The sequence below is a fragment of the Rhea americana genome, unplaced genomic scaffold, assembly GCF_003343005.1.
Source record: "Rhea americana isolate MKP2758 unplaced genomic scaffold, rheAme1 scaffold_413, whole genome shotgun sequence".
Taxonomy (NCBI): Eukaryota; Metazoa; Chordata; class Aves; order Rheiformes; family Rheidae; genus Rhea; species Rhea americana.
The window spans coordinates 143,870-168,601 of NW_028186550.1; the positions used below are offsets into that span (position 1 = coordinate 143,870).

General features: G+C 45.0%; 2 protein-coding genes across 7 annotated transcripts in view; one reads left to right on the top strand and one right to left on the bottom strand.

Moving 5' to 3' along the window:
* Positions 1 to 14,836, top strand: part of GCNA (germ cell nuclear acidic peptidase) — a 15,681-nt gene extending 845 nt beyond the window's left edge. Inside the window, exons 2-11 of the mRNA XM_085314893.1 lie at positions 5 to 43; positions 916 to 962; positions 1,560 to 1,623; positions 2,548 to 2,624; positions 3,446 to 3,877; positions 5,612 to 5,783; positions 7,696 to 7,840; positions 9,865 to 10,003; positions 12,292 to 12,496; positions 13,583 to 14,836. Coding sequence (XP_085171019.1) covers positions 5 to 43; positions 916 to 962; positions 1,560 to 1,623; positions 2,548 to 2,624; positions 3,446 to 3,877; positions 5,612 to 5,783; positions 7,696 to 7,840; positions 9,865 to 10,003; positions 12,292 to 12,496; positions 13,583 to 13,835 — 1,573 coding nt within the window. The 3' untranslated portion in view covers positions 13,836 to 14,836. The remainder of the gene's footprint in view (positions 1 to 4; positions 44 to 915; positions 963 to 1,559; positions 1,624 to 2,547; positions 2,625 to 3,445; positions 3,878 to 5,611; positions 5,784 to 7,695; positions 7,841 to 9,864; positions 10,004 to 12,291; positions 12,497 to 13,582) is intronic.
* Positions 14,837 to 17,156: 2,320 nt separating this feature from the next.
* Positions 17,157 to 23,777, bottom strand: LOC146590266 (uncharacterized). Of its 6 annotated transcripts, XR_014897036.1 has the most exons (6): positions 22,811 to 23,020; positions 20,779 to 22,653; positions 20,101 to 20,544; positions 19,686 to 19,749; positions 18,154 to 19,325; positions 17,157 to 17,852 (listed from the first exon to the last, which is right to left on the bottom strand). XR_014897036.1 is itself a non-coding variant. In XM_085314866.1 (5 exons), exons 1-5 carry the CDS (start codon positions 23,009 to 23,011, stop codon positions 19,210 to 19,212), a joined length of 2,700 nt encoding a protein of 899 aa, XP_085170992.1. In that variant the 5' UTR covers positions 23,012 to 23,020; the 3' UTR covers positions 18,042 to 19,209. The 6 variants fall into 6 exon arrangements, 3 of the variants coding, with proteins under 3 accessions (XP_085170992.1, XP_085170993.1, XP_085170991.1); XM_085314866.1 differs by lacking the exon at positions 17,157 to 17,852 and having other exon boundaries at positions 18,042 to 19,325; XM_085314867.1 differs by lacking the exon at positions 17,157 to 17,852 and having other exon boundaries at positions 19,252 to 19,325; positions 19,539 to 19,749.
* Between the last annotated feature and the right edge of the window lie 955 nt (positions 23,778 to 24,732).

The window sequence follows — 24,732 nt, forward strand, 5'->3', positions numbered from 1 at the left end:
GGAGTGCGGCGGCGGCGGCGGGCTCGGCCGGAGGCGGCGGCAGGTGAGGCCTCTGCGCCGGGGCCGCGGCCGGGCCCCCCGGCGAGTGCCGCTGGGGCGCCGCTGCCGCCTGTAACGCGCCCTGCTCGGTCGTGGGCGCCTCGGAGGGACAAGCGGCTCTCTGCGCCCCCGCGAAGCTCGGGGACGCTGGGGCGCAGCGGCGGCGGTCGGTTCGGTCTCGTCCTGAGGGGATGAGACTCACGCGTTTGAGGAGCCAGCCAAAGCTGTGGCTGCTTTCCTCTCCTTTCTCTGAGGYAGCCCTCTTCTGAGCTTGTCTCAGAAACAACGGTATTTGTAGCTATTRTAATTTTTATATTTTATATTATTGGATAGCATTAAGCAATATAGCTATTACAATTCTCATAATTTATGTTATTACCWATTAATTACTGCTAGGGATGTAATCCAGAATATTTAGATTGTTAATCAGTATTTAGTTTATGAAAGTTTGGTAGGTATTAGCGTGTTTTTTAATTAATTACAGCCTTTAAGGTGTGATTTAATTTTAATGTAATTTAAAATAGACATTGTCATGTTTTCAAGCCATCGCATACTCTGTTTGTCAAGTTGTTAGTATTTGCTTTGTCAGAAAATGGTGAATAGTAAAATAGAATGTTGCCGCTTGCCTCTTATTTTTGCACGGAAATTGCAGTTCAAGTGGTAATGCATAAATWCTGCATTTTAAAATATCTAGCAAGCAGTGGTAGCTTGAATATGTTTGTTTCAAAAGATTTGAAAAAGTTTAGACTATYTGAGAAGTTGAATGTTTAGTGTGTTTGGTTCTCACTGTGCACAGGTATTTCAGACCAGATGAGATACAAATCTGTGTGCTGTTGACCTAATGATCTTGTTACTGTTCTACATTTCATTTTTCAGCCGTGCTCTGCACTTTTCTTCAAGCAGTGATGATGAATTTGAAATGTGTAAGTAATAGCACATATTTGCTTTCTAAAGGCATATGAAAAGAATGCTATTTGAATTGCTTGAATCTCTGGCCATGAGGAGCATATGCTAAATTCTGGCATTTCCTCTATTCCTCAAGAATCGCTTTAAGCATGTGAAATGCTGCTGCCTGTTCTGTTTTTGTTTACCAGTCACAGCAGCATTGCTGTTCTACAGCGRGATATTAGTGTTTTGTTTGAACACTCCCTTGGAATAACTTACTGGAATAAGCGTATGGGCACCTTTTTGCAGTAGGAAAACTGCTACCTGCGGTTGTGGAAATGCTTCAAGAAAATGTTGATAACACAATCAATTTCCTAATCGCTTTCTCTCTCCTAATGATTCACGTTTTGAGAGGAGGCTGTACTGGATACTGTAAGGTACGTAATAGCACTTTTTGGTTTCATGCAGGGCAAGAGCTGAATAATGCAGGAATTGCTACACAGTTGTTAGCTTTGAGGAACTGAGAGTTGGAATTGTATTAAAAGGATTGTTGGGTTTTTTTAGAGACTTTGGATTGAATTTGTACTAGTTTTAAGCTTTTCTTTTAAAAATATGTAATTTAATCATTGTTCCAGTTTTAGCTAGAATGAAAACTCCAAAATCCCTGACACGTCAAGTTTCCAGAAAGGAGAATGAGAGGTTGGTGCTGTACTAAATGACTTTCAAATATTTGTATATGTCTCTATTATCTCTACTACTCTCRGTATAGAAAATGAAGAAGAGTTTCTTGTTGATTTGTAGGCTGTAGAAGTGAATGCAGATGGAAGAATTSGTCTGTGTTCATTCTGTGTATGTTCAGGTCAAATGTAAAATAGAGTATTTGCAAGTGTGCATGCTTCATTGCTCTTTCAGAGGGCAGTATATCTTGTGGAAAACCAACCTTTCATCTTTCAGCTATTTAAATGCGGGGTTTGTTGATGATGTCGTTTCATACTGTTCTGACTTAGTCTTGACCAGTTTTGTGTGCATTAGACATTCATAACATACCTTCATTCTGGTTCTGCTGGTAATAGTCTTATCAGTCTGGGAAGAGGCATTACATGCTCAACAYGCTGTAGAAGAATTGCCAACTAACAGAATAGACTCCTAATTTATGAATTATTGCCTGGAGAAGTATTGGCAGCATAGGTTACAGTAGTTGAGAATAATTAATAAAATACTTWTTAATAACAATAAGAGCTTTGTACAAGTTAATGTTCAAAACCAATCTTCTGTTGCACAACAGCATGAGTTTATCTCCTTGTACAGCTTTCTGAATCTCATCTTCAGGATTCCTTATCTGCAGTTACTGGATAAATTGCTGTCGATCTCTCAAATGTTAATACTGACACGTTATCTTGTTAGACCTGTGAACTTTAAAGTCATCCTATGACAAAGTAGAATTGAACTGTTAGTTCAAATCTGTCATAGGTAGATACCTGTTAACAGAAGTAGTTGTCACATCTGTTGTGAGCAGCTGATTAAGTTTACCTTGCTGAAGCAAACCAAACCATCTAACATAACTTTCTCTGCTGTTTTCCTGCTTGTGCCTACTGGCATTTCATATTATTGCTTGTTTTACAGTTTGAAGGACTTCATGGATGACTCAATGGATGATTTCTTCTTGGACTTTAAAAAGAGAAACAGCACAACTAAGAATGGCAAGTAATTGTCCAACAACAAATTTGAAGCAGGAATTTTATTGGATGGGAAGAAAGTATACATTGAGTTCACAAATTTTTGGAAGAACTTAATAAATATAAGATCATTTGGACCTCTTCTTGGGGGGGTAACAAAAGACTGAATAAATTTTCTTTTTTCTTTCTTTCTTTTTTTTTTTTAAATCTCAATCCTTATGTTATGTTTCCTCTATGATTGAGGACTCAAAGTAGTGGCGTACCTTGGTCTACTTTTTCATTGTGTCCTGAATTTGAAGTAGCAAAGACGTTCTTTTGCTATTTCTGTCTTTAAAAGGAGCTTACCATGTGCTTTGTTTAGGCCAGYGTGACTGAAATTTTTTTTTCTAGTACAAGCTTGCTGCATATTTCTTCAAAATTGAAAATTAAATGTTTAGCTGTACTCGTAAATATACGTAGCTTTTGTTATCAAGAATAAAGCTTATGCCAGTGCTAGCTAGCTAGTCGTAACTTTTTTTTTCTTCTCCCCTTCAAGATTGCTAGACCAGAGGGCTGATGTACCTTCAACCCTGTGTGTGTGTATATATGTGTGTATATATATATCTTACCTATATATATATATATATATATATATATGTATATACACACACACCTATACAGTGTTTAGTACTTTTTGCGATGACTTTAGTATAATGGTAAATGGGCCTGGTGTAATAAAGCAAATAAAGATGCCTTTCTCTCCTTTTGTCTTTTCTTAACTTTCAAAGAATATTACTGTTTTAAGATAAAGGCAGGTCTCCTAAGTGACTTTACCAAGACTTTAAGCTGTTTCTTTTGATTTGCAGCACGGAAAGATCTTCGGATCCCAAAGAAGTCAGTGAGTTCCGGAAAAGAAAATGTTTGTTCCCAAGAATTGCTGAATCTAGATGCTTTAAGTGATGGTGAAGATTCTGTTTTTGTAGAAAGTTCACGGCATGACTGCCAAAAAGGCTTGAAGGAGAATCTGAAGTGCATAAAGCTCCCTCGTCCTCAAAATCAGAAAGAATTGATTTCCAGACATAGTCCAAACTTGCTTGTTGGAGGCAAAGAAAGAAACTGTGAGAAGGAGAATACAGAGGATAAAATGCCAGCCTTAGCACTCCGACGAAGTACAGAGTTAGAATCGGATAGCTCAGATAGTGAATTTGAATCCTTAATAGAACGGATAAGGAAACAAAGTCTGCCCCGAAAACCTATCTTAAGTACAAGCAAAACTGTCAACCAGCCAAGCACAACAGGTAAGAAATGATTCTTAGCTAACCTCAGGGTTACCTTTTGGGAACAATGTTAATACCAATTGCCTGATTCTATTCATGTGTGTGGCTTGTGGTTTGGAAGTGCAACCCAGCCTCTTGCACTTCAGTTTGACGTAAGCAGAAATTATTTCTCTGTGACCGTTCTGAAAAGTGATTCCGCCAGCCTTATGGTATCAAGACTTAAGTTTTTCATTAACACATTTTGTAATTCCYATAGTTGCTAGGCATTTTTAGTTGTATTTTTAAAATTATTCTGAAGATAAAGCTAAGTGGTGGTTTTGAATGATGTCAATTTTTCTAATGTATGATAGCTAACATGAAGCTGTCRTTTTGGTAACACTGAAATTTCGAACAGTTAGTGTGCTGTTAATTTAGTGCTTATATGGATTTATTGATTTTTGCTATTTAAATACAATTTACAGTGAGAATTTGATAAAGCAGTAGCTTCTTCTGTCTTTTGACTAATTGAGCTCTAACTGAAAGACTGCAGAGGGAGAAAAGACTTGCTGGGAAAGGGCTATTGCTGAGTAAGGGCAGATAAAACAAATCTCTTTTTTTCTGGAAGGCTAAACATATGGTGCATTCCTTGCAAGTAGTAATTCAAGGCAAGGAGGCTTATGGCAGAGTGTGAAAGAGGCTAGTTGACAACACAGAAAGATACCCTGGAAAAGAGCAAATCTGTATTTTGGGGGGCTTAGGATATGATAATATGGTATTTACTTTCTAGAGATGAGGTGGGAGCTGCATATGAATTCTCTGTATATCATTAACTAGCRAAAGGAAACTGTTTCTGAACAGTTGTAGAAAAGCCAGCAGAGATAACATCCACTAAAACTGTAAACTTTAAAGTAGTGATTGATTTATGTTAGGGCCAGTTTTAGCACTCTGGATGTGGACTGTAAAAATAGGCAGATCTTTGTTTGAACACATCTTTGTGAGACTGCATTAGGAAGAAGACTTACTGAAAGCATATTCTGTATCTCCCATCTATGCTGTTTCTTAAACSTTTCTCTTGAGTTACCTTATGGATGTTAAAGAAACTGGACCAAAAGTGGATCAGCATGACAACTTTGGTCTGAACGGGAAAAGGCAGGCTGTGTAATCGCTGTAGCTTACTTGCTTTTCCCTGCTGTCCTCACAAGTTATCTGTCTTTGTTAAGTTAAAGATAGAGATTATAAAGATTATGGAGTTTATATAGTACTGTTAATGAGGCTATAGCTCCTGATAAAGTATCCTGGTTAATACAATAATCTACTTGGGTGGTAATGTAGTAGAGTATTATTTCTTTAGGAACAAACAGTATGACTTTGGGTACATAATAGAAGCTTGAAATGTTTTTTTGTTTGTTTTCTTCACATAGTATATCTATGTTACTGCTTTTCATGTGTTAGTGGTTTGTTTTGAATTGGTGAAATGTGACAGGAAAAAATGCCTGAGAGAAGTCACAAATGCTTTCCGTTCCCTTTCATCCTGACCAAGTGTTTGAAACTTTGCAATGCCACTGAATGCAATGCCAATGAATGGCAAATTTTAAATATTTAATAGCGAATGATCTTTTTATCAATTCCATCCACGTATGGCTAAGCCCATAGAGGGAGTGTGTATGCTGAGATGGGATGTATGACTTTTTTCACAGTTGTCTGTTTACTGGTTGTTGATGTCTGTGCTTCTGATTCTTTGACAGTGTGTAATATTTTGACTTTCTGTTGAACTAGAAAACCTCAAGTCACCTTGTGAAGGTGCTCAGACCTCAAAAAGTGAGGGAGACAAGAGGCCAAAGTCACATTCCACTTTGAGTAAAGAAACACCTTCCAGGATAATGTCTTCTGTTAGAATTCCCAGAAGTGAACCARTCAGTTACTCACCATCAGCACAGACAAAGGAAAAGTAAGTGTTTCTCCACCTATACTGTGTTCTAGGACTATTACAGATGGATGAAGAGATGCTGAGAAATCTTTTGCCTAGGATGGCATTCCAATTTTCCTTCTATCTGGAAACTTCTGCTACTGATCAGTTGTAAATTGTTAAGCAGGCTGGAATTTAAAACTATAGTCTCAAGTATGGCAAGGAAAATATAATCTAATCTTCAATTAAAGCAGTTGAGATTAAATTTGTAGAGTAAGTAAGGGTGGAATGGTAGGATAAGTGCAGACTTAAGATACAGAGTGTGTGAACAGCTAGTACATGTTAAATTACTCTGTTTCAGTTCTCTCTGTCACTACCTTGTCCTCAGAATCATTGTGTAGGAATCRGTAATTCCTAGCAGAACTTTTATTAATGGTAATTAGCAAGCGTGTGAGGAATTATGGCATTGTGGTTTCATGTTCTGGTATTTAAAAGATACATTTGCTGTCTTCTCTATTGCTCAGAACCTGACAGCAGTTGATAGATCCCTTTGAGAAATATTCTGGGTGTCTTTTTGGAACCTCAGCACAACTTAGAGCTACAAATGCCAGATCTTATTTATAAATATTACAATCTCATCTTGCAACAGTGACATGGGAGACCAGTTTTCCCCTCAACAACATTTTTGCATTTTATTTTCCAAATACGCAAAGTATTGTTTTTATACCTGCATGTTTGAGAGGTTAACAAGAGGCCCTTTAAATGTAACTTTTATTCCTCTATCATCCATTATTTGCTGGTCTCTAAGCAGTATTTTCAGTTCAGTCTCAAATGGAAATCTGCCTAGGCTTCTAATAATTTTTTTTAGCAATGACACCTTTTGGTCCTTTCCTGAGATGGGAGGAATTAACATGGGGGGGTGCACTTATTAAGAATTCTGATCCAAGTTTTCCTAGTTGCATTTGCAAGACAAAGTTTGTAATATTCCTTGTAAAAGGAATGTTATCTTATTAGAGCAGCTAATACAGTTGCATCAGTATTAAACAAGTTTGAATGTACGTACACTTTTTCAGGCCTCAGTTTTTCTGAGGCTCTTGATCTSTGCTGACTTCAAGGTCTTTTTCTGCATAGCGATAACTAATATATAACCGAGTATTGTTTGAAGTGCTTTTCCTGTTTGAGCTACTTCACTTTTACAGGTCTTTTACAAGCTCCTCTTCAGATCTTTTTTTTTTTTTTAACCTGCATCATTATAACTTGCAGAATTCATGTTGTTTCTTTCTCTGTATGTGGATGCAACTTGTGCTTTTCAGAGAAATAGAAAAATGACTCTTTTCTAAGAGCTACCTTTATTTTGCCTCTTAATCATGTGACATTTTCTTTAGTCATTTTATGTATTAGTACCAAACCTTTAAACAATGTCTTCAAAGCAGATGAGAACTCTGGGGTATTGAAGTGGAATTAGCCATCCTAGTRGAATATTTGCTTTCCCTGAATGAATAGTTTTTCTTAGGATTCCCAGAACATCTATGGTAATGTCTCTGAAAATATGCTTTTATCATGGATGGTGATGTTAGGGCTATTGATATATTGATCAACTTTTGGTATAACTGTGCCCTACTGTGCCATGATGAACATTTGAGCCACCCTCTCTTCCCACATAGGAGTACTCAGCTAGTTTTTTGAGCCAGTGAAACAACTGCAAGACTTGCAATAGTTCTGCCCTTCTTGCCCCTGAAGAGGGAAGGAAGCAGTAAAAATGTGTACCACACTGGCCTCCTCATGAGCATGCTAACAAAAAGAGTCAATAAGTTTGTGCCAGTGGCAGCATTCTAGAGAAATTTAGTGACTATAAAGTGACTTTTATTTTTCAATGTGATACTTCTGAACTTTTAATTAAGATTGTTGTGTATGTGATTGGTTGGTTGGTTTGTTCTAATGCCTTCTTTTGCAGGCATAACTTGTGCTCAGTGCCTGACTGTTTCTTGCAAGATCTCTCAAACCCAGCATCCCAGCATGTGAAGTCTTTCAAAAAAAATAAAGAGGACCTGGCACAGAAGCTTTACCATCTCTATAATAGCACCATCTTTGAGAAGAAGGTTGGCTTTAAAACAAAATATCATGTTTCTGCAGCGAGAATATGCTGATCAATATGTTATTCCTCACCTTTTGATGTGATTGCTCTTTATCCTTTTCAGTTGGTAGAGTTAGGCTTAGGTTTACATATAGGTCAAACCATTTTCTTCAAAGGGGATTTATCACCACTGTGATGCTGAAGTTTTCTAACTTGGAGCCTAGTTACTTTCCCAGCGGTGATGGCATACCATCCTTAAGTRAGCAGTTTGGATGGTGTGCAGAAGAGTCCTTGATTAGGTTAAGTTAGTACATGAAAGGTTTGGGTCAGTTTCATTTCTGAAGAGGTGACTGCTGTTTCTCTTCCTGTATTTCTAGAATTTCACGTGCTTGTCAGCTCGGTAGCCTACAAGTGTTCCTGCTGCTGCCTGTGTGGTACCGGGCCTCAGTGAAGGCAGCTGTGGCCTCCTGCTGCTAACATAAGCTTGGGGTTGTGTCCACTGCTCAGTCAGCCCTTATTGAACAGCATGTGCTGCTGGACTCTGCAGCATTACCACAGCCTAAGGAATAGCTAGTGGGTAGCACAAACTGATCTGCTGGCTGTCATGTCTGCTCTGTGTCCCCCATTCCCAACTCCTCCCATGAGCTTGTGTTAGTTTAGGTATTCATTGGACTCTCAATTGGGTTACTTCAGTCTGCTAAAARGGTGAATAATAGGAATCTGGAGCTGGAATACAAGTCCACAGAAGACCAATGGTTTGTTTGACTCAAGCTGCTTTAGAACTGCAACCTTTATTAATGCAGTGCTCTCATGAAACTTGATCCAAAGATTCACAGCTGCTAGAGGGGGAGATGCTCTTGCTTGATGACACAAAGTGGGAGTGTACATCCAGGAGCAGGGAGCTGAAGATGAAAAGCACCTCTCCTTGGTGCCAGGGGCTGTTGTCTCATGCTCAGTGATGCTACATGCAGTCTTCATGCATTCCTACTATATGTTCTTTTCTGTCATTACGAAACAGAAAAGTTGCTTATGCTTTGAATAATGATTTGGGGTGAATCTGAACTATAAGTTGTGTTTCATACTGAAAGTTGTTTCAGAAAACTGCTGTCTTGACCRTAGTGGCATCTTCTGAGATGCTTGAGAACCTCCTCTGAAGAGAAACATTCTTGAAATAAACTGACCTTCTTTCAGGAAGGAAGGRTCTGCATCTGAGAAGATATTGCTGAGCTGACCAAGGGGAGGCAGAGGCCATGATTCCACTTAAAGTGGAGCTGAAAGGGCTTATTGCTGCTGAAATTTAAAGATTTTGCTCTCCACTGCTTCAGCCTATGCTGGCACTTATCTATTGTTGGACCATTTACTTGAGCTCATTTAACTAACCTAGATGACAAAAAACCGTTAACAACAACAACAGAAGAAAAGCTACCCAAGATAGGTATGGCAAGACTTATAAACTTAGGAGCAGCACAGAGGATAAACAGGCAGTGATTATTTGCCTTTTCACAGTTTAGGATGAGGGTACATCAGGTGAAAATGACAAGTTGCAATCAAAAGATGATGATATTTGGCATATAAATTAAGCTGCAGAACTTCTAATCACAGACTGTTTTGTAAGCTAAATTCATATGCATTTTTAAAAAAATTGAGAGCTATTTAATGCAAAGGAACCACCTCCGAGTCAGTAAGATACTGTCTTTCAAATGACTAGCAGCTAAGAAGCATACATTGAAAAGAAAATTTTTTAATATGCCTGACCTCTCCTTATGTTTCCCCTTAAACAACAGACTAGCCACAGTTGGCAGCAGAATAGTGGACCTAAGGGACTTTTGGTCTGATCCTGCATGTGAAACTCTTAGTGTCAGTAGTAGAAACACTGATGATTGGAATGAGAAGCTGTAGAAGGTGGGTTTGCCTCTTAAGTGATGGCAGTTTTGAGGACATGAGCAGAGACATGCTGTAAAGGACTGTGCAGTAGAGTGGAAGCCAGAGGCATAAGGAAGATACGGGAGGTAGAAGAGGGCAGATCACGTGCACTGTTTTGTTTCTCAGTTGCCAGAGAAAATGGAAATAATCTGGAATAAGAAAATGAGAAAAACAGCCGGATATTGTATAACTGGGCAGACAAAAAGTCCTGAAGCGCAGCGTTACGCTCGAATAGAACTCTCTGAGAAGGTCTGTGACTCTGCAGGTAAGTAAAGGAAAAGATAAGTTGATCCTTCTTTGTGAAAGCGTGTTCTAGAGATAACTACGAATCTGAGAATTGCACTATCTACAGGCAGCCTCTGCTTTGAAATTACTTGTCACCTTGAATAAAYAAACCAACTGAAAATAATGCATAGATTAGAAGAGTTGTAAGAACAGGTGCTAGTAAGAGGCTTCATGAATTCACAAAATGCGAAAACATGGATACCTACCTATTCGTGCCAACATCAATATTAGAATATGGTTTGATATTTATATTTTGTATTGATTTGAAAGACCTAATGGCCTGTTTTACTATATTGCAGTGTAAAATCTGACTTCTTCCATCATAGCCAGGTGCTTTGTTGATTAAGTTTAAAGCTGGAGTAAAAACAATCAGGGCCAAGTTAAGTTTTATTATTTGATATTATTGTAACTGTTAGATTTCCCCCCATTCTACTCCTCAYTCTCCCAGTTTGGGAAAATGAATGTTGCTGTTATCATATGCTAAAAGCTACTGTAGTAGCTTTTAATTAGTTCTGAAATTCTGTTAAAGTAGATTTAATAAGCTGGGTTGGAGAAATGAAAGATTGGGAACATGGGGAAGTGACTAGGATGCAGAATTAGTGGAGTTACTCACAGAACTGATGGAAGTGCATTGAGTAAAACCTTGTTGAGGCATTTATCTTCTTATCCAGGTGTTCATAATTCCAACTTCCAAAATGACTTTTGCACCTTAGTGAAGAACAAGCCCCAAACCTTGCAATACCTAGACTTCTTTTAATTTTGCAGATACCATAGAGATCTGCAGTGCTAGTTCATTTTCATAGCTCAGCAGATACTTGTGATACATGTTCAGTTCACTGTGCTGACAAATTTAAAATCCTCTCAAGTAAGTTGGATTGCAAAACTAGGTATAGTAGCTAATCTTTTCTATGCTGTCACTTAGCATATTAAGACTAAGCTTCATTTGCTTAGGGTCTGCTCAACAGACCTTGCTTGAAGGACCTGTTTTTTCAGAGAGGACTTTATTCTGTGTCTATTCTTGTTAATTACTTCTGAGAGCTATCAGAAGATGACTGTCTGCAGATGAAACATTAAAGTGCTGCTGTGTAAGGCTATGAGGTGTTGGCAGCTTTTTCTCACTGAATGTAGTTCTAGTCCTCTAAATCTGAAAAGAATTGCAARCCTCTGAATTTGGATAGAGAATTCTTATACAGTAAATGAAACTAAAGGGTTTCAAGCTCAAAACACAGAAAAGAGGTAGGACCAATGCAGAATATGTTATTAAACTGTGGAACTCCTGACTGCAGGATGCTGTAGTTGCTAAAAATCTATAGGGTTCAAATGTAATAGAAAATCTGTAGAGGATTATTAAATACAAAGATACCATCTCTGACTCAGAAACCTGAGTCATTTATTTTTGGAGGCTGGGAGAGCAGTTAGAACTACTGCTGTATGCTTTCCGTGCTCTCATAAAATTCCCTAGACATCTCCCCTTGAGTACTGCTGGAGGCAAGGTAATGAGCCTTTGTTCTGGCTTTATTTGGAAAACACCCTGAAGCTTCCTTTTCTCTTTCCTTYTTATTATCAGTTTAGGAATAATAGTATTTGCAGCTTGTATCAGCTGTGGAATTAGCACATAAATGTGGTATTTGGATTGCCTGTGGAGATTATACTTTGAAAAGCAGGAGATGCTAATTTTTGTCAGTGTGCCCTGCAGGTAAATCACCTGCTTATAGGATTTTTCTCTTCCCAGATATAGCATCTTGTAGTGGTGTTTTRTAACTGTTTGATAGTTGCATGAAAACACAGTTCGGACAAAACTTCTATTTCTCACAATTGTGGATGTTGCCAGGTTTCTGAAGAGGTCACATGTAATGTGACTAATGCAGTTAACAGATGATGGTGGTGCCGCAGCCTTCAGTTTGAGCCTTCAATTGTTGCAAGAATAAGGGTAGATGGCTCTCTGGAAACTGCAAGTCAACAGCAAAAGCTATCATAATTACTTGTGAAGCAACAGTTTGAAAAGGGAGTGCAACAGCTTAGTTGTCCCTTTGCTTATAGTTGTCTTAATGTTGTTAGTATCGAAGACAGTACTGTCTTCTAAGACTTGGGATGGAACAGTATTACCTTGGAAAGTGTCTGCCCAGGAAGGAGCTAGCTGCTACAGGGAATGTATACCTGGCACTTAACAACACTGGAGCAGAAAGTTAAGGATTGGAGTCTGTACTTTCCTATACCTGCCTGACCTTTTTTTTTTTTTTTTTTCTTTCTTTCTTTCTTACCCCCAAGACCGTCTTCGAGACACCCTAATTCATGAGGTTTGCCATGCAGCCACCTGGCTGATCAATGGTGTTCGAGACGGACATGGACGATTCTGGAGATTATATGCTAGGAAATCAGCTGTGATTCATCCAGAACTGCCTATGGTGACACGATGCCATAGCTATGAGATTAAGTACAAATACACCTATGAGTGTGTTTTGTGCAAAACCACGTGAGTAATGTTTTGATGAGTGATTTTATGGTTATCTATTAACCTTTTTGACTTGACAGTCCTCCTGTGCTAGAAATTATGAACCTCTTAAACTGTAAAATGCTTGGGATAGTYGTCTGAATTATCATTTCCTCTTTCTTGAGCCTGTAGAACATTGCTACGTGATTCCATAAGTTTGTTTCCAAGTAGTTCCATTTCCAGACTGTCAAGAGGTCAGGACAGGCAGAAGTGTCTTCTGTGACCAAGTAGTAAGATGTCAGAGTACTTGCCTCAACTTCAAAGAGTCACAGGGCAGTAATGCAAGGCCACTCATTTTTCACACTTAGCTCAAATGACACAAATTTTCATTCTCCCTCTGCTAAAGGCCTRTGAAGCACACTTGAGTAAACTTGGTGCTTTTTTTCTGAATCACATCTCTCTGATTTCAGAGTCAACACTGATACTATTATAAGCTTTACAGTAGAGAACATTACCTACAATTRTAAGTATGCACTAGCATCAGGAGCAGTGCATGTGAACCTGTCCTGGGGAAGCAATGGCCAGGTCTGGCTCACCCCTGTAGAATATATGAGAGTAAAGTACTAGAGTGTGTTGCCATGTTAGTAGGTAGAAGTAAGGCATTCCAAACTCTTTGTAATCATTAAATTGTACATAGGTTTCAAAAGTAAAATCTGCAAATGAATGTGCAGTTAGCACCCCTGAACCRTTGTCCCTGGTGGCCTGTAATTCAGTCACTGCTGTCAAATTTTGTTCCATGAAATCTGTGAAAATAAATTAAGGCTGTAAAAATGGATGCCTGAATTTAGGCTCAAGTTCAAGTTGGGTATCTAAATATTTGATTACACCTTTAAAAAATGTGGAAAAGGCAGTGGAAAAAGTTTTAGGTGAGAAATGTCTTGATACAGATCTGATCACCTCACTCTGTGAAGGATGCAGGTTCCTTCTGTTCCTTCCTTCCGTTTTGTATTGTATAACAATAGCTTAGAAATCTGACCTAAGCCGTCTGACAGGGAAGAAAGGAGCCATTTCTCACAAGTACCGCCAACTRCAAGTGTGGAGTTGAAGTGCTTTATTTTTCCATTTCAGGATTGGACGTCATTCCAAGTCACTGGACACAGAGCGCTTTGTGTGCGCGTGCTGCGGGGGGCAGCTAGTCCTGAGCCAGCCAACTCAGAAAGACGGCACTCCTGCTAGGACGCGTCTAACGCCCTTCGCAAAGTATGTGAAAGAAAACTATGGATCTACTAAAAAAGAGCAGCGTGGACTGAGCCATGTGGAAGTTATGAGGAAACTCAGTGCTGAGTTTGCTTTGAAAACTAGGCTTCAAGACTCCTTATAAAATCKTGGTGCTTATACTTTCCTGAGACTACTTAATTTTGTATATATCAATAAAGTAGAGCAGTCTAACGTGGAATATATAGAAAATATTTTGGAAGATTCCAGACRAATTTAATAGCTTAGTAATCTAAGATCCTGAGGCCTTTTCTAAAGGAGGTAACAGTGGGCAAGAAGAAATGATGATAGGGAATCAGTGGCAACAGAACTCTTGTTTGTAGTTGAATGGTTTGTGTATCCTCCTTAAACTTCAGAATAAAGAGCTATTGTGCTTGGGAGGATACGGTTCTAGGCCCTTCATGGGACAGAGTTGCTATATTTGTCTGGAATTCTCTGAACAATATTTACGCATAGTGTTTCATAGCATGTGTTCAGTGACTCTACTGAGCAGTAGTTTTACTGTGTAAGTCACTTGGGTAGCTGCTCTCTCAGTTGCAGGGGTATACCCTAAACTCCGCATACATGCTGTAGAACGGCTACATGTATATCTGGGATTGCCACACGCAAGAAAGCTCAGGCACATGAGCCAAGTCCTCTGGTTTTGCCTGGATGATTTTTAGCCAGAAAGAGGGCAAATCTGAGATAGACCTGAGCATGGGTTTCTTCTAAGGAGAATTTCTTGAATGTTTTCCTTAAAAGCCTAAGCTTAGGAAAAATGGAGCCTCAAGTTTGTTAGAGAAAGTGTGAGCTTTCTCCAAAGCCCTCTGGCCCTGAGTGAGATCAAAGTTCTCTCTTTCTGGTTTGATGGCAATTGTTCCTCAATAACTGAGATTTCTTAGAAACTAAACTAGATACAGAAGGACAGTTGGAGGGTGGGGGAGGAAGGGTAGCAATTTTCGCACAATTGAATGAGAAGGCTAGGCAGCTGACTTAAATCTTTCCTGTAGAACTTGACTGAATGTGAGTTAGAGTTGCAGTGTTTGTCTGCTGTGAACAAATTGCTCGGGTGATTAGCAAATTTTGCATCATGAATACATGTCTTTTTATACCAACTGTGACAATGAAGCTGGTGTTGTCTTTATTTAATCATGACTGTGTAACTTTGGTACGTGAAAGCTTCCAATTTCTCCTGGCTAGTTCCACATAGAGCAGGTCACCCTGACTGCTGCAGAGCACACCTCTCCCTGCTCTCCGCTGCTTACCCTGCACTTACCTGAGAGCTGATGCTTTTTCAACCTCTGCACAGATTGTGTTGCTGCAGGACCATCCCCCAGGAGTGTCCCAGGAGTAGCAGTTGGTCAGGGARTGTAACTTCCTCTTCTCTGTATGTCTGTCCACACCTCTCAGGTAGAGGCAGTCTTAGGACTGCCAGTGCTTGCTSTCCACCGTGGCATCACAGAGAAACCATCTCCCAGGACCCTTCCTGACTGGCCACCTTGGAGCACAAGCTATTTTTGGTGCCTGTAGTGTTCTGTTTAGAATCTGTTTCCTGCTAGCTATATTAAAGTGTTAGAAAAGTAGTTTTTTCATAAATTTGTCGATAACCTACAGTTATATAGGGAACATGTTTCCATGTGATGGGATACAAGGTATTGAATGATGCATTTTTTTCTTGATGATGATAACGGTATGAATAAAACTTTTTTTTTTTTCCTTTATAAAAACCTAACTGTAAATCCCATTCAATTCTTGATCAAAAGATAATTACTAATCAGAAGAAAATGAACAAATTTAACTCACCATGTCATTTCTTGTACTTGTAACAAAGCAGACATTTATAGAAGGGTCTTTGGTTTTGGTGCTTGTAAGCCAGTGTCTTGTAAAGGGGGACTTGCAATCTGCTCTGCTGTAGACAGCAGTCATCTTGCAGCATGTGCCTCCTCTCTCCTTGGATGCTGTCTACCAATTTGTCTTTCTGSTTTGTGCTGCCCTCACTAGGAAGGTCTTTTTCAGGAAGGTTTCCTTATGCTGGCTCTGTCACCTTTGCTAGGTGTTCCKGGGCTAAGGCCTTAGCTGCTGTCAGTCGTGTGTCCAGCCAAACTATTCCCAAGTCTCTGTGACTCTGTGTTGTACCGATCCTTTGTGTGTCGTGGGCCAGTGCTCTGCACCAGCACCGTGTTGTGCTGCGCTGTCTAAGACTCCAGGAGTCTCAGGGGCTTGGGGTGCTCTGGCTGGAGTGGGGAACTGCAACAGGGGGACACTGGGGTGTGCAAGATAAGAAGGATGTAGTGATGATGCATGGGCATTTGGCAAGAGGAGCAAGATCAGAAAGGCTTAACAGTTGGTGACATCCACCTTAGCATCTGCTAGGGATGGGAGATAGCAACAATGTGAAGTCTTCCAGTCCCACAGCACGCACTGCCAGAATACACAAGGGAGTATTAAAGCAGTGAAATGAGATGCATAAGGCACAGGATGATTAGCTGCTTGTTTAAGATCCTGCCAGCCAGACACCTGAGGGGAGTTGCTGCCCCTTTTACAATGGTTCCCTTGTTCCTATTTTGCTTGTGCAGAACCTTTTTTTTCTCTCTTTTTTTTCCCTGCTCTTCTGAACTGCTTCAGTACTGTATTTGAACACCTTTGCTATAAGGACATCTAGGCAAAGATAGTTTAACTTCTCCCTTCTCTTTCAGAGTGCTGTACTGGCTGTGCTTTGCCTCGCATCTCTCTTCTTACCATAGCTCCTCTGGTCATTGAGGGGCTTGCCCAGTGTACGCCTCGGTGGTAAGGGAGGAGTGAAGTGGGTCGAGCTTAGGCACTGCCTCACCCTTCTGGGAGGGGGCAGGGTGGGCTGGTTTGGGCTGGGGATGCAGGGTGTGGAGGTGGTACTGGGCTGTGCTGGTGCTGAGGATGTTCGGGGGTGCAGCGTGGAGGGTTGAGTAGTAGCAGCAAGACCCACGCTAATGACCAGCAAGGAGATAAAGGCACCTCTTTGCTTGCAGGAGCAGAAGTGGGTATGCTGCATGGTTGAGGTCCTCTCTGCTGGAGGCTGAGCCCAGGCATGGTGGTGGGAGAAGAGCTGGGTGCAAAGGGCTGGGGAGGGGTAAGGGCTGGGCTGCAGAGCGTGGGGGCAAAGGTGGAATAAAAATACTGAATCAGTCTAATTTTTTTACTGAACTGACTTCTGTAAGCAAACTATTAAAACCAAGCACCCACCTCTGTTCCATCAGAAAAGCTATGGACCCTGGCAAATACTGCAAATGGATGATGTAGATGAACACTCCTGGATTAACAAAGGTGTTGGTCTCTGTCATCAGAGATAACTTTTCAAGAGGGCATTGAAGATTTTACACCAGTCTCCAACCCTCCCTTTCCTGTGTTGTGGTCACACCTCTGGTGGGAGAGAGACACTCAAGGCACACAAGGGGTTAAATGAATTGAATTTAATGGTAGACTTGGACACCAGACTGTAAGGGGAGCTGGGGGAAGCGGGAAGCGTGTGGGGGGTGGCTGCTGGGCTCCAGGCAGGGCTCACTTTGTGTATCTTAAGGGCCCCTTGCATCTTCTAGAGCTACTTTCTTATCTTGTCTGTGCAGTAGTTACTGGCTGCAAAGCAGCTGGGCAGAGCTGATCACAGAAACCGCAGAGGCAGCCCTGCCTAGTCCTGGTCAGCACGCAGAGCGCACTGCTCTCTTGGACCCTGTCCGTCCCAGAAGGAATACAGCTGCTGTAGCCGTGGGAGGACGTGCGTCACCTTGGCACCTCTCGCAAGCTCATCGCACCTTTCCTTCACCCTGGTTGCCTTTGCTTGGTGACTGGTGGTGCCAGTGCAGGCTCTAGGGGGACTCACCTAGGAGAGAGAGACCCTGGCTCTTTGGATGTGGGTCCTGTGGAGGACACCAACGGCAAACAGCTTTGCCACCAGTCTTGCCAACTTCCTCAYTCTCAGCAAAGTAAGCGTGCACGAACAAAACAGTTTGGACCCCTCCTGCTGCTGGGTGCTTCTGGTCAAGACCACAGTTGTTCCTAGCTTCTTCAGGCAGCTGCCTTCCCACCCTCGATACCTACAGACTGAAGTTCTAGTTCTGGTATCTTCTCTGGCTCCATTCCCTCTGGTTCTGCCTCCTGCAAGCTGACCAGTCTGGGAAGGGAAAGTTACCATAAATTTAGAAGGAATGGCAATATTTTCAATAAAAAAAGCCTTGTGGCTTTTTAAAGCACATTGTGGAAATAAAATAGTTAATGTTTCATCAGCCTTTGCAGGCCTATCTAGGGAAATAAAATAGTTAATGTTTCATCAGCCTTTGCAGGCCTATCTAGCAAAAAAAAAAAACCCACACACACAAAAAAATACAATGGCCTGTCAGAAGTCAGCATGACCCAGTTGCCAAAGGAATGTATTGTCTGCAAAAGAACATGCTCCCTGTATCCTTGGAGCTTACACTTCTGAAGGGATTCACTCCCTGCTCGCGCTTATCCGCATAGCTGCAGGTCTGTGAAGGACGAGTCGCATGACCCAAAAGTATAATCAGCTCTGTAACTGCCTCTCCTGGGCCAAGTTGATATCAGCAGTCTGTCGTGCTGCTGCTCGGGGCGGGGGGGGGGAGGGTTGTTCTCCTATAGTTGCAGTAGTAAAGCTTCTGCTCTGACCTTAGCCTAAGCTCTATTCCAGTTATTCCTCAACAACAGGAAGGTTTGGAATGGAGCAGTTCAACTAACTTGATCTTGCCAACAGATGAGCCTGAGCRTCCCTTCCAAAAGCCTCTTCTGTTGCAAAACCTTTGTGGCCTCTTGTGTTCAGGGCTGAGGTTTTGTTTTTTAGCTCAAACCCCTTCCTTAGGGACATAAATGAAAGAGATGGTAGGGCTCTACATTGGGACTCCTACCAGGCTTTTGCTGGACAAATTACGTGGTTATTTGTGTCTGGCTGAAGAACAGCACTTGGCTCTTTTTCTCTCCCTGTGAGGCAAAGCTCTGTTCCTGTCTGGGTTTCCTGACTGGCCATGGCTGCTTCTGCCTGACGAGGTGCCTGGCTGCAGAGATGATGGAAGAGCAGGATTTCAGCAAGGTTTTTAGCCCAGTCTCCTGCACTTTCCTGACAGCAAAAGCAGAGCGAAAGGCTGGTACAGTGTTGAGGTGGGTGGCAAAGCAGCTGGCCCTAGGGTCAGAGTGGTACCAAGTCCAACTGATGCTTGGGCTGACAACTGTTTTATGTCTTTATTAACAGCCTTTGCCGGTCCTTCCTAACAAAAGGAGCGCTGTGGGGCGGTGTTCCTGTAGCACCTGGGAGGGAGCGTAGCTCTGGCTGCCCATAGAAGCAGACGGGTCCTCCTCACATGCCGTGAGCTAAGGCAGGAAGCAGGTCGTGCTCTGGGGCTAGCTGAAGGTCTCTGGCATGATCGTTTTCCCCTCTGCTGCTCTCCCTCTTTGTGCTGCGCATCCTCAGGGCCAGCCCCGCTCTCAGGGGAGCTGTGCGGCACACGTGTCCTCCTGTCCTCTCACTGCCACGAGTGATCGCAGCTGCAGGAGAGAGCTCGGCACACAGCCCGAAGCACCATCCTGAGGACTGAGGGCCGCTGCCTGGAGGCTCGGGAGTTCAGGAAGGTAAATGTGCCTGTGGSGGAAGGAGAGACAGGTGAGGGTCTGCACAGGCCCAGGGCAAACACCTGCCTCTTGCCCACCACCAAGGGCTTCCCCAAGGCATCATGGCCTTGGCATGGCCAGGCCCCCCATGGATACTGCTACTGGGTGCTGTGGTGTGCCATGGAGATGGGACAGCAAGGGATGGCTGGGAGGCYGGAGGAGCCCTCCGCCACTCAATCCTTACCTTGCTGAGGCTGGGGGGGACCATGGCTAGGTCACTGTGACCACCCCCGGGCTCCTGCGAGAGGCAGGGCTAGGCAGCCCTGAGCTTGGTGGCTTTCAAAGCTGCTGTCCCCAGGAAACGGTCGCCTCAGCTGTGCTGCATACACACCTGAATTGTCCTTTGATGCGAAGGATGAGGATGAACTCTCATCTGCTCTGCGCTCACGGGCGACCTGCATTGTGAGAGCAAAACAACCCATCTGCGGGTCATGAAGCTGCCATACTCAGGACGAACGGGGAAGCGGTACAGGGCCCGGGGATGTTGTGAACGGCTGCAAGTCCTGAGCGAAGGCACCTGTGGCTGGCAGGCCAACGAGACAACACGTGTCGCAGGGCTGGTCCAGAGGCTGCAACGGGCAGCTCCCCAGTGGGCCGCGATACAAAGGGCTGTGGGTGACATTTGGCACCACAGGCAGGGGTGGCCCAYGGGATGGGGCAGGTCTATGTACCCACCGCCCAACTACGAGACAGCTCACACATCTGGGTGGACGGTAGGCAGTGCTGACCCCATGCTTCTGACTCACCCCTACTGCAGGTGCCGGTGTGGAGAGAAGCATTCTGTAGGATCGGTACGGTATCTTTGGGAAGCGTGTGGAAGCAACTTTGCTTAGGAAGCTAGGTCTCATCCAGATTGTGCAGGTGGAGGCATTTTTCTTGAGCCCCCAAGCATTTTTATTTTCTTGCTGCTTGCTCATCATAATGTCCTGGTGCTTCTCACAAATCAGTGAGTCCTCCACTTTTAAAATGTCTTCATTAATCTCCTCCTCCTCGTCATCTTCTTCCTCTACCATGTCCAATGCCATGTCTTTTAGTGTTCTCGGGTCTCTCTTCTTTCTCATACTGGGCTCCTTGACACTGTGGACTACCAGGCGCTCCAAGAAGTCCTGCTTGGTCGTCACATCCTTGAGGAGCTCCACTCGTGTAACCTCAGGTTTCCATAGGTTAGGGAAGGAGTTCCTGCAGAAGACCTGAAATGAGAGAGGGAGCTTTGTAAAGGTAGCTTCATTTCCCACTGCAAATGCCTCCCGGGGGTCAGCCAGCAGCAGCTGCTGGGTCCAGGGATGAAAGGGACGCTTGGGTGGTCACATTGTGGTGCAGCAGCTGACCCCAGGTGGAGGGAAGGTTACAAGCCAAAAGGACCAATGCTGGGAGATGTTAGCTTTTGCCCAGTCACCTTGCCCAAGCCTGTCCTTCGCACTCACCTCCTTGGGTTTGACATTGAGTCGTCCTGACACTGTCAGGGTGAAGCGTTTCCCCTCACCCTCCTCTTCCTCCTGGCTCCCCTTCGGCCTCACCTCCTTCCCCTCGAGACAGGCTTCTCGCAGCTGGGCCAAGCTCTGCCCAGTGCGGACCAGGCAGCTGCTGTTGAGCTCCTCAATAGGCTCTGTTTTTATAGAAAGCACTGAGAGATACTCTGATGTGACATCTGGATGGATCCTCAGTGGCCTGCCTTCAATGCAGGGGATGATGGTCAAAGCCTGCCCTCGTGCRCCGTGCCTTGCCTGCGGCCATCTCTTGTGCCGCGGCCCACGGCMCATGCCAGGGAGAGCTCGCCCACCGGCCCTGCCGGCAGCCCTCTTGCGACCGTGAGCATGTGGGTCAGGCCCTTGGGGAGCCGTGGGGGATGTAGTTTCACCGGGCTTTATGGTCTGCTCTGGGACTCCGCTGGCTGGCGCCACTGGGCCATCTGTGTGGGCCACCAGCCCCTGTGCCACARCCGCATGATGCTGCTCTGTGGTTTTGTCTGCTTTGGGCTGTGCCAGCTGCTGGCTGGGTCCTCGGCTTGCATCCTTGGCATGGCTCCAGGCTGCAGTCACGAGCTGCTGGACTGTGTCCTCCAGAGCTGTGGCAGGCAAGGAAGGAGCCTGGCACTCAGCCCTCGCTGCCGTGTCTGGGTCACCGAGGATGCCCTGAGCAAACCTGGCACTTCCAGCGTCAGCTTCTTCAGGGGTCTTAGAGCTGTGTTCTGCCAGGATCTTAGCAAAAGGAGTATCTTTGGTGGTGAGGACAGGCATAACGGTGAGGGGCGCTTGCACCTCAGGAAGTTGCAGGTCTCCGCTGTGGAACACCAGGTCACAGCTGTATGGTGCCATGTCCAGGGGTTGTGCCTTGGCCTCCTGGGTAGAGACGGCTTTGGGAGCTGGAAACTTCCTRCTCTTTTGTTCATGGCACGTTTCTCTGAAAACTTTGGCAAAATCAACCCTGGTGGGGGCCTGTGACAGCCTCAATGCTGCTGTGCAAGTTGGCAAGCACTCATCCTGCTCCTTGAAGGCTAGTCCGGCTTGGATCTTTCCACTAGCAATGCTCCCATCTACCAGGGGAAAGCAGGAGTGGCTTGAAAGCTGCCAGCTGCTTGGACGAGTAGTCTTGGTGCCACGATTTCGCCATGTCCTAGATTTTCCCTGTCCTGATCCTGAAGACCTAGGCCTGACCACAGGCATGGAGTGGACAGGCTCTTCGATTCCCTTGGCTTGGGCACAAGCACCCCACTTGGGAAGCTGAGGGGAAATCAGAGGAAGGTGAGATGGCTTTTGCTGTTCCTCTTCCCATCTTTTTCCTGAGTCCAGAGCCACTGTAGCACCATAAACAAATTGGAAGTTTTCTCTTGAGTCAGCTTTGAAGTTCTTCACAGGCTGTTTTAGTTTCTTGGATACTCTCTCCAGAACTTCTGTTGCTGCAATTTGGGCAGAGAGGTTCAAGTTCAAATTAAGCTGTTGCTCCCGGGAGATATTTTGCTGGATGTCATCTACTGCACTCACAGCATGTGCCCTGTCTCTGGGAGAAGCTCCAGGGGATGTTTCCAGATTGGGCAGCTTGGTTTGACTTGCAGCTTCTGGCATATTGCCTGTAAGTGCATCCAGGGACACTGCTGCTTTGACTGGAGGAGGTGCTAAGTACGGCAGATGGGATAAACCAGCAGGATTTTCAGCTGGGAGTTTCCCCATTTCAGGAAACTTGCCCTGAAGGTGTGGGGCTGCCAGAGACTCCCATTTAACATCTCCAGCTGTCTCTCCGGTTGCAAAGACGAACCCTTGGGCGCTCTGGATTTTCCTGGTCCTTTCTGCCATCCTGTCCCTCTGCAATAGAAGCCAACCAGAAAGGCTGCGTTACTGCGGTCCTGCCCGCCGCGCTCCATCCGTCCTGGGGGGCGAATACCCCGCAGCCCCTGGGACAAGCCCTAAGGGCAGCGCTAACCCACGCGGGCGGCCGCTGCGCTTGACCGGGATGCCGTACCTTCGTGTCGCGGCTGGAGGCTGGTGGGCTCAGGGCGCAGGGAGGCAGAAGCAGCTCATCCTGGTGGGATGCTGCCGGGCTCCAGCTGCGCTGTGTGGCTGCAGGCAGTTGCTGGTGGTCYGCCTGTGGGGAAGAGGGGCATGCGATGGAGGCGGTTGCACTGGCACAGGCTGGCTGGCCCCAGCTCCCCTTCCCCACCATCCTGGTGCTCTCTGTGCGGGTCCTGTCCCCGCTGCCCACCTCTCCCTCGAGCCCCACGGCTCACCCCGCTGCGCGCCGGGGTGCCTGCCTGCCGGCTGGGAGCAGGCACTCGCCTCCCCCTCCATGCCCGTCCCTGGGATCCGCTCGCTGCTGAGCAGGGACCCCGGGGGGGCTCTGTCCCCAACAGGGACACAGTCACCACGGACCTTCCACCACCATCACAATGGCCTTAGGGGACCTTGCGAGGGCCCCACGTTGCCTCCAGCCCCCCRGGCCCAGCTAGGGAGCAGGATGACRTTTCCTCTCCCCAGCTCGGTGCTGCCCGGTGCCCCGCAGAGCTGCCCCTTTTCCTTGGCTCCCTGCCCCTCGCTCTTCCCCAGGAGCGCCCCACGTACACGCAGGCCCAGGCTTTGGCCAAATRCGTCCCCTGGAGCTCCGTTAACGCGTTGGCCTTGAGCACTTCAAGGGCTGCGATAGGATAGAAAAGTTTTGTTTGTGCTCGCTTGGATTAGAGCAGAGCCTCACCTGTACCGCATGCGTGCGGAGCTGGAGTCTGGACCTGAGCTGGATCCTYGGGTTGTGGTGCCTCCTCGATGTCCCGCTGAAGGCCAGGGCGGCCCTTTCCCGAAAGCCCTGTTTGTAATCGAACTGTTGACAACAGTCACAAAGCTGATTGTGGTGCTAGTGAAGGTTGTGGCGTGAAAAGGGAGACCAGGGACCGGTGCAGCAAGGTGTCTTCTGCTTACCAGGAACTTGAGATCCCACCCTTCACTTCCCCCCGCTACCCCCCACCCCCCACCCCTTTCAGAAAGATGGCTTGCTCTATTTGAGCCTTGTTAGTCCCTCTCCTTTGGATTGTTCCTTAAAAAGAAACAATTTCTGAGTTCAGAGGACATTGCTCTGAGCCAGTTCCAGCTCTCTACAAAACCTTTGCAGCCTCTTGTGTTCAGGTTTGGGCAGGGGTAGCGGTATTTAGCTTAAACCTCTTGAAAGAGACAAAATTTTTTGCATCAGAGCTCCTTAGCAGGCTCTTGTTGGACAAATTATACAGCTATTATTTCAAATTTCACGGCTAATGGAAAGTTCTGCTCCTGTCTGGCTTTCCTGATGATGCGCGGCACGGTTCAGGACAACATGCTGTAGAGCTCCCTGCCCTGAGGAAAGGGAAGGGGCCTGGCCACTGCCGAAGAGCGGGATGAGACTAGCAGCCCAGCAGAGCAGCGGGTCAGTAAATGCTCCAGTCTGAGCGCAGCAGCAACAGTCCTCTCAGAATTTATTGATAAGTTTTTCCCTTTACTGGAGCCATCCTTTCTCCTCGGCCCCCAGCCTCATTCAGTCTAGCTCTGGGAGCCGACTGCTCTGCCAGCCCCCCAGGGACAGGTCCTTTCTCGTCTCTGGCCTTGGAGGCTGTTACGCCACGGGCTGTCATCCCAAACACGGATACAGTGTTGAGATGTGCTTGTCAAGCCACAGCTCTCTTCCGGCGCTCCGTTCCCTCCGGCCACAAGGGAATCAGCTCCARGGAAACCTACTCGCTGCATCTGCGTGGACCCTGGGCCATGCCGGGACCTCAAAGGCAGGAGGTGTAAACCCACCAGCTCAGGAGTTAGCAAACTCCCTGTTCTCATCCTCCAGCCGTGGGCAAATCTGAGCAGTGTGAATTTGCAGTTGAGGGGACTCAGAGCTCACGGAGGAGCACAGGGTGCTTCAAGTATTACAAA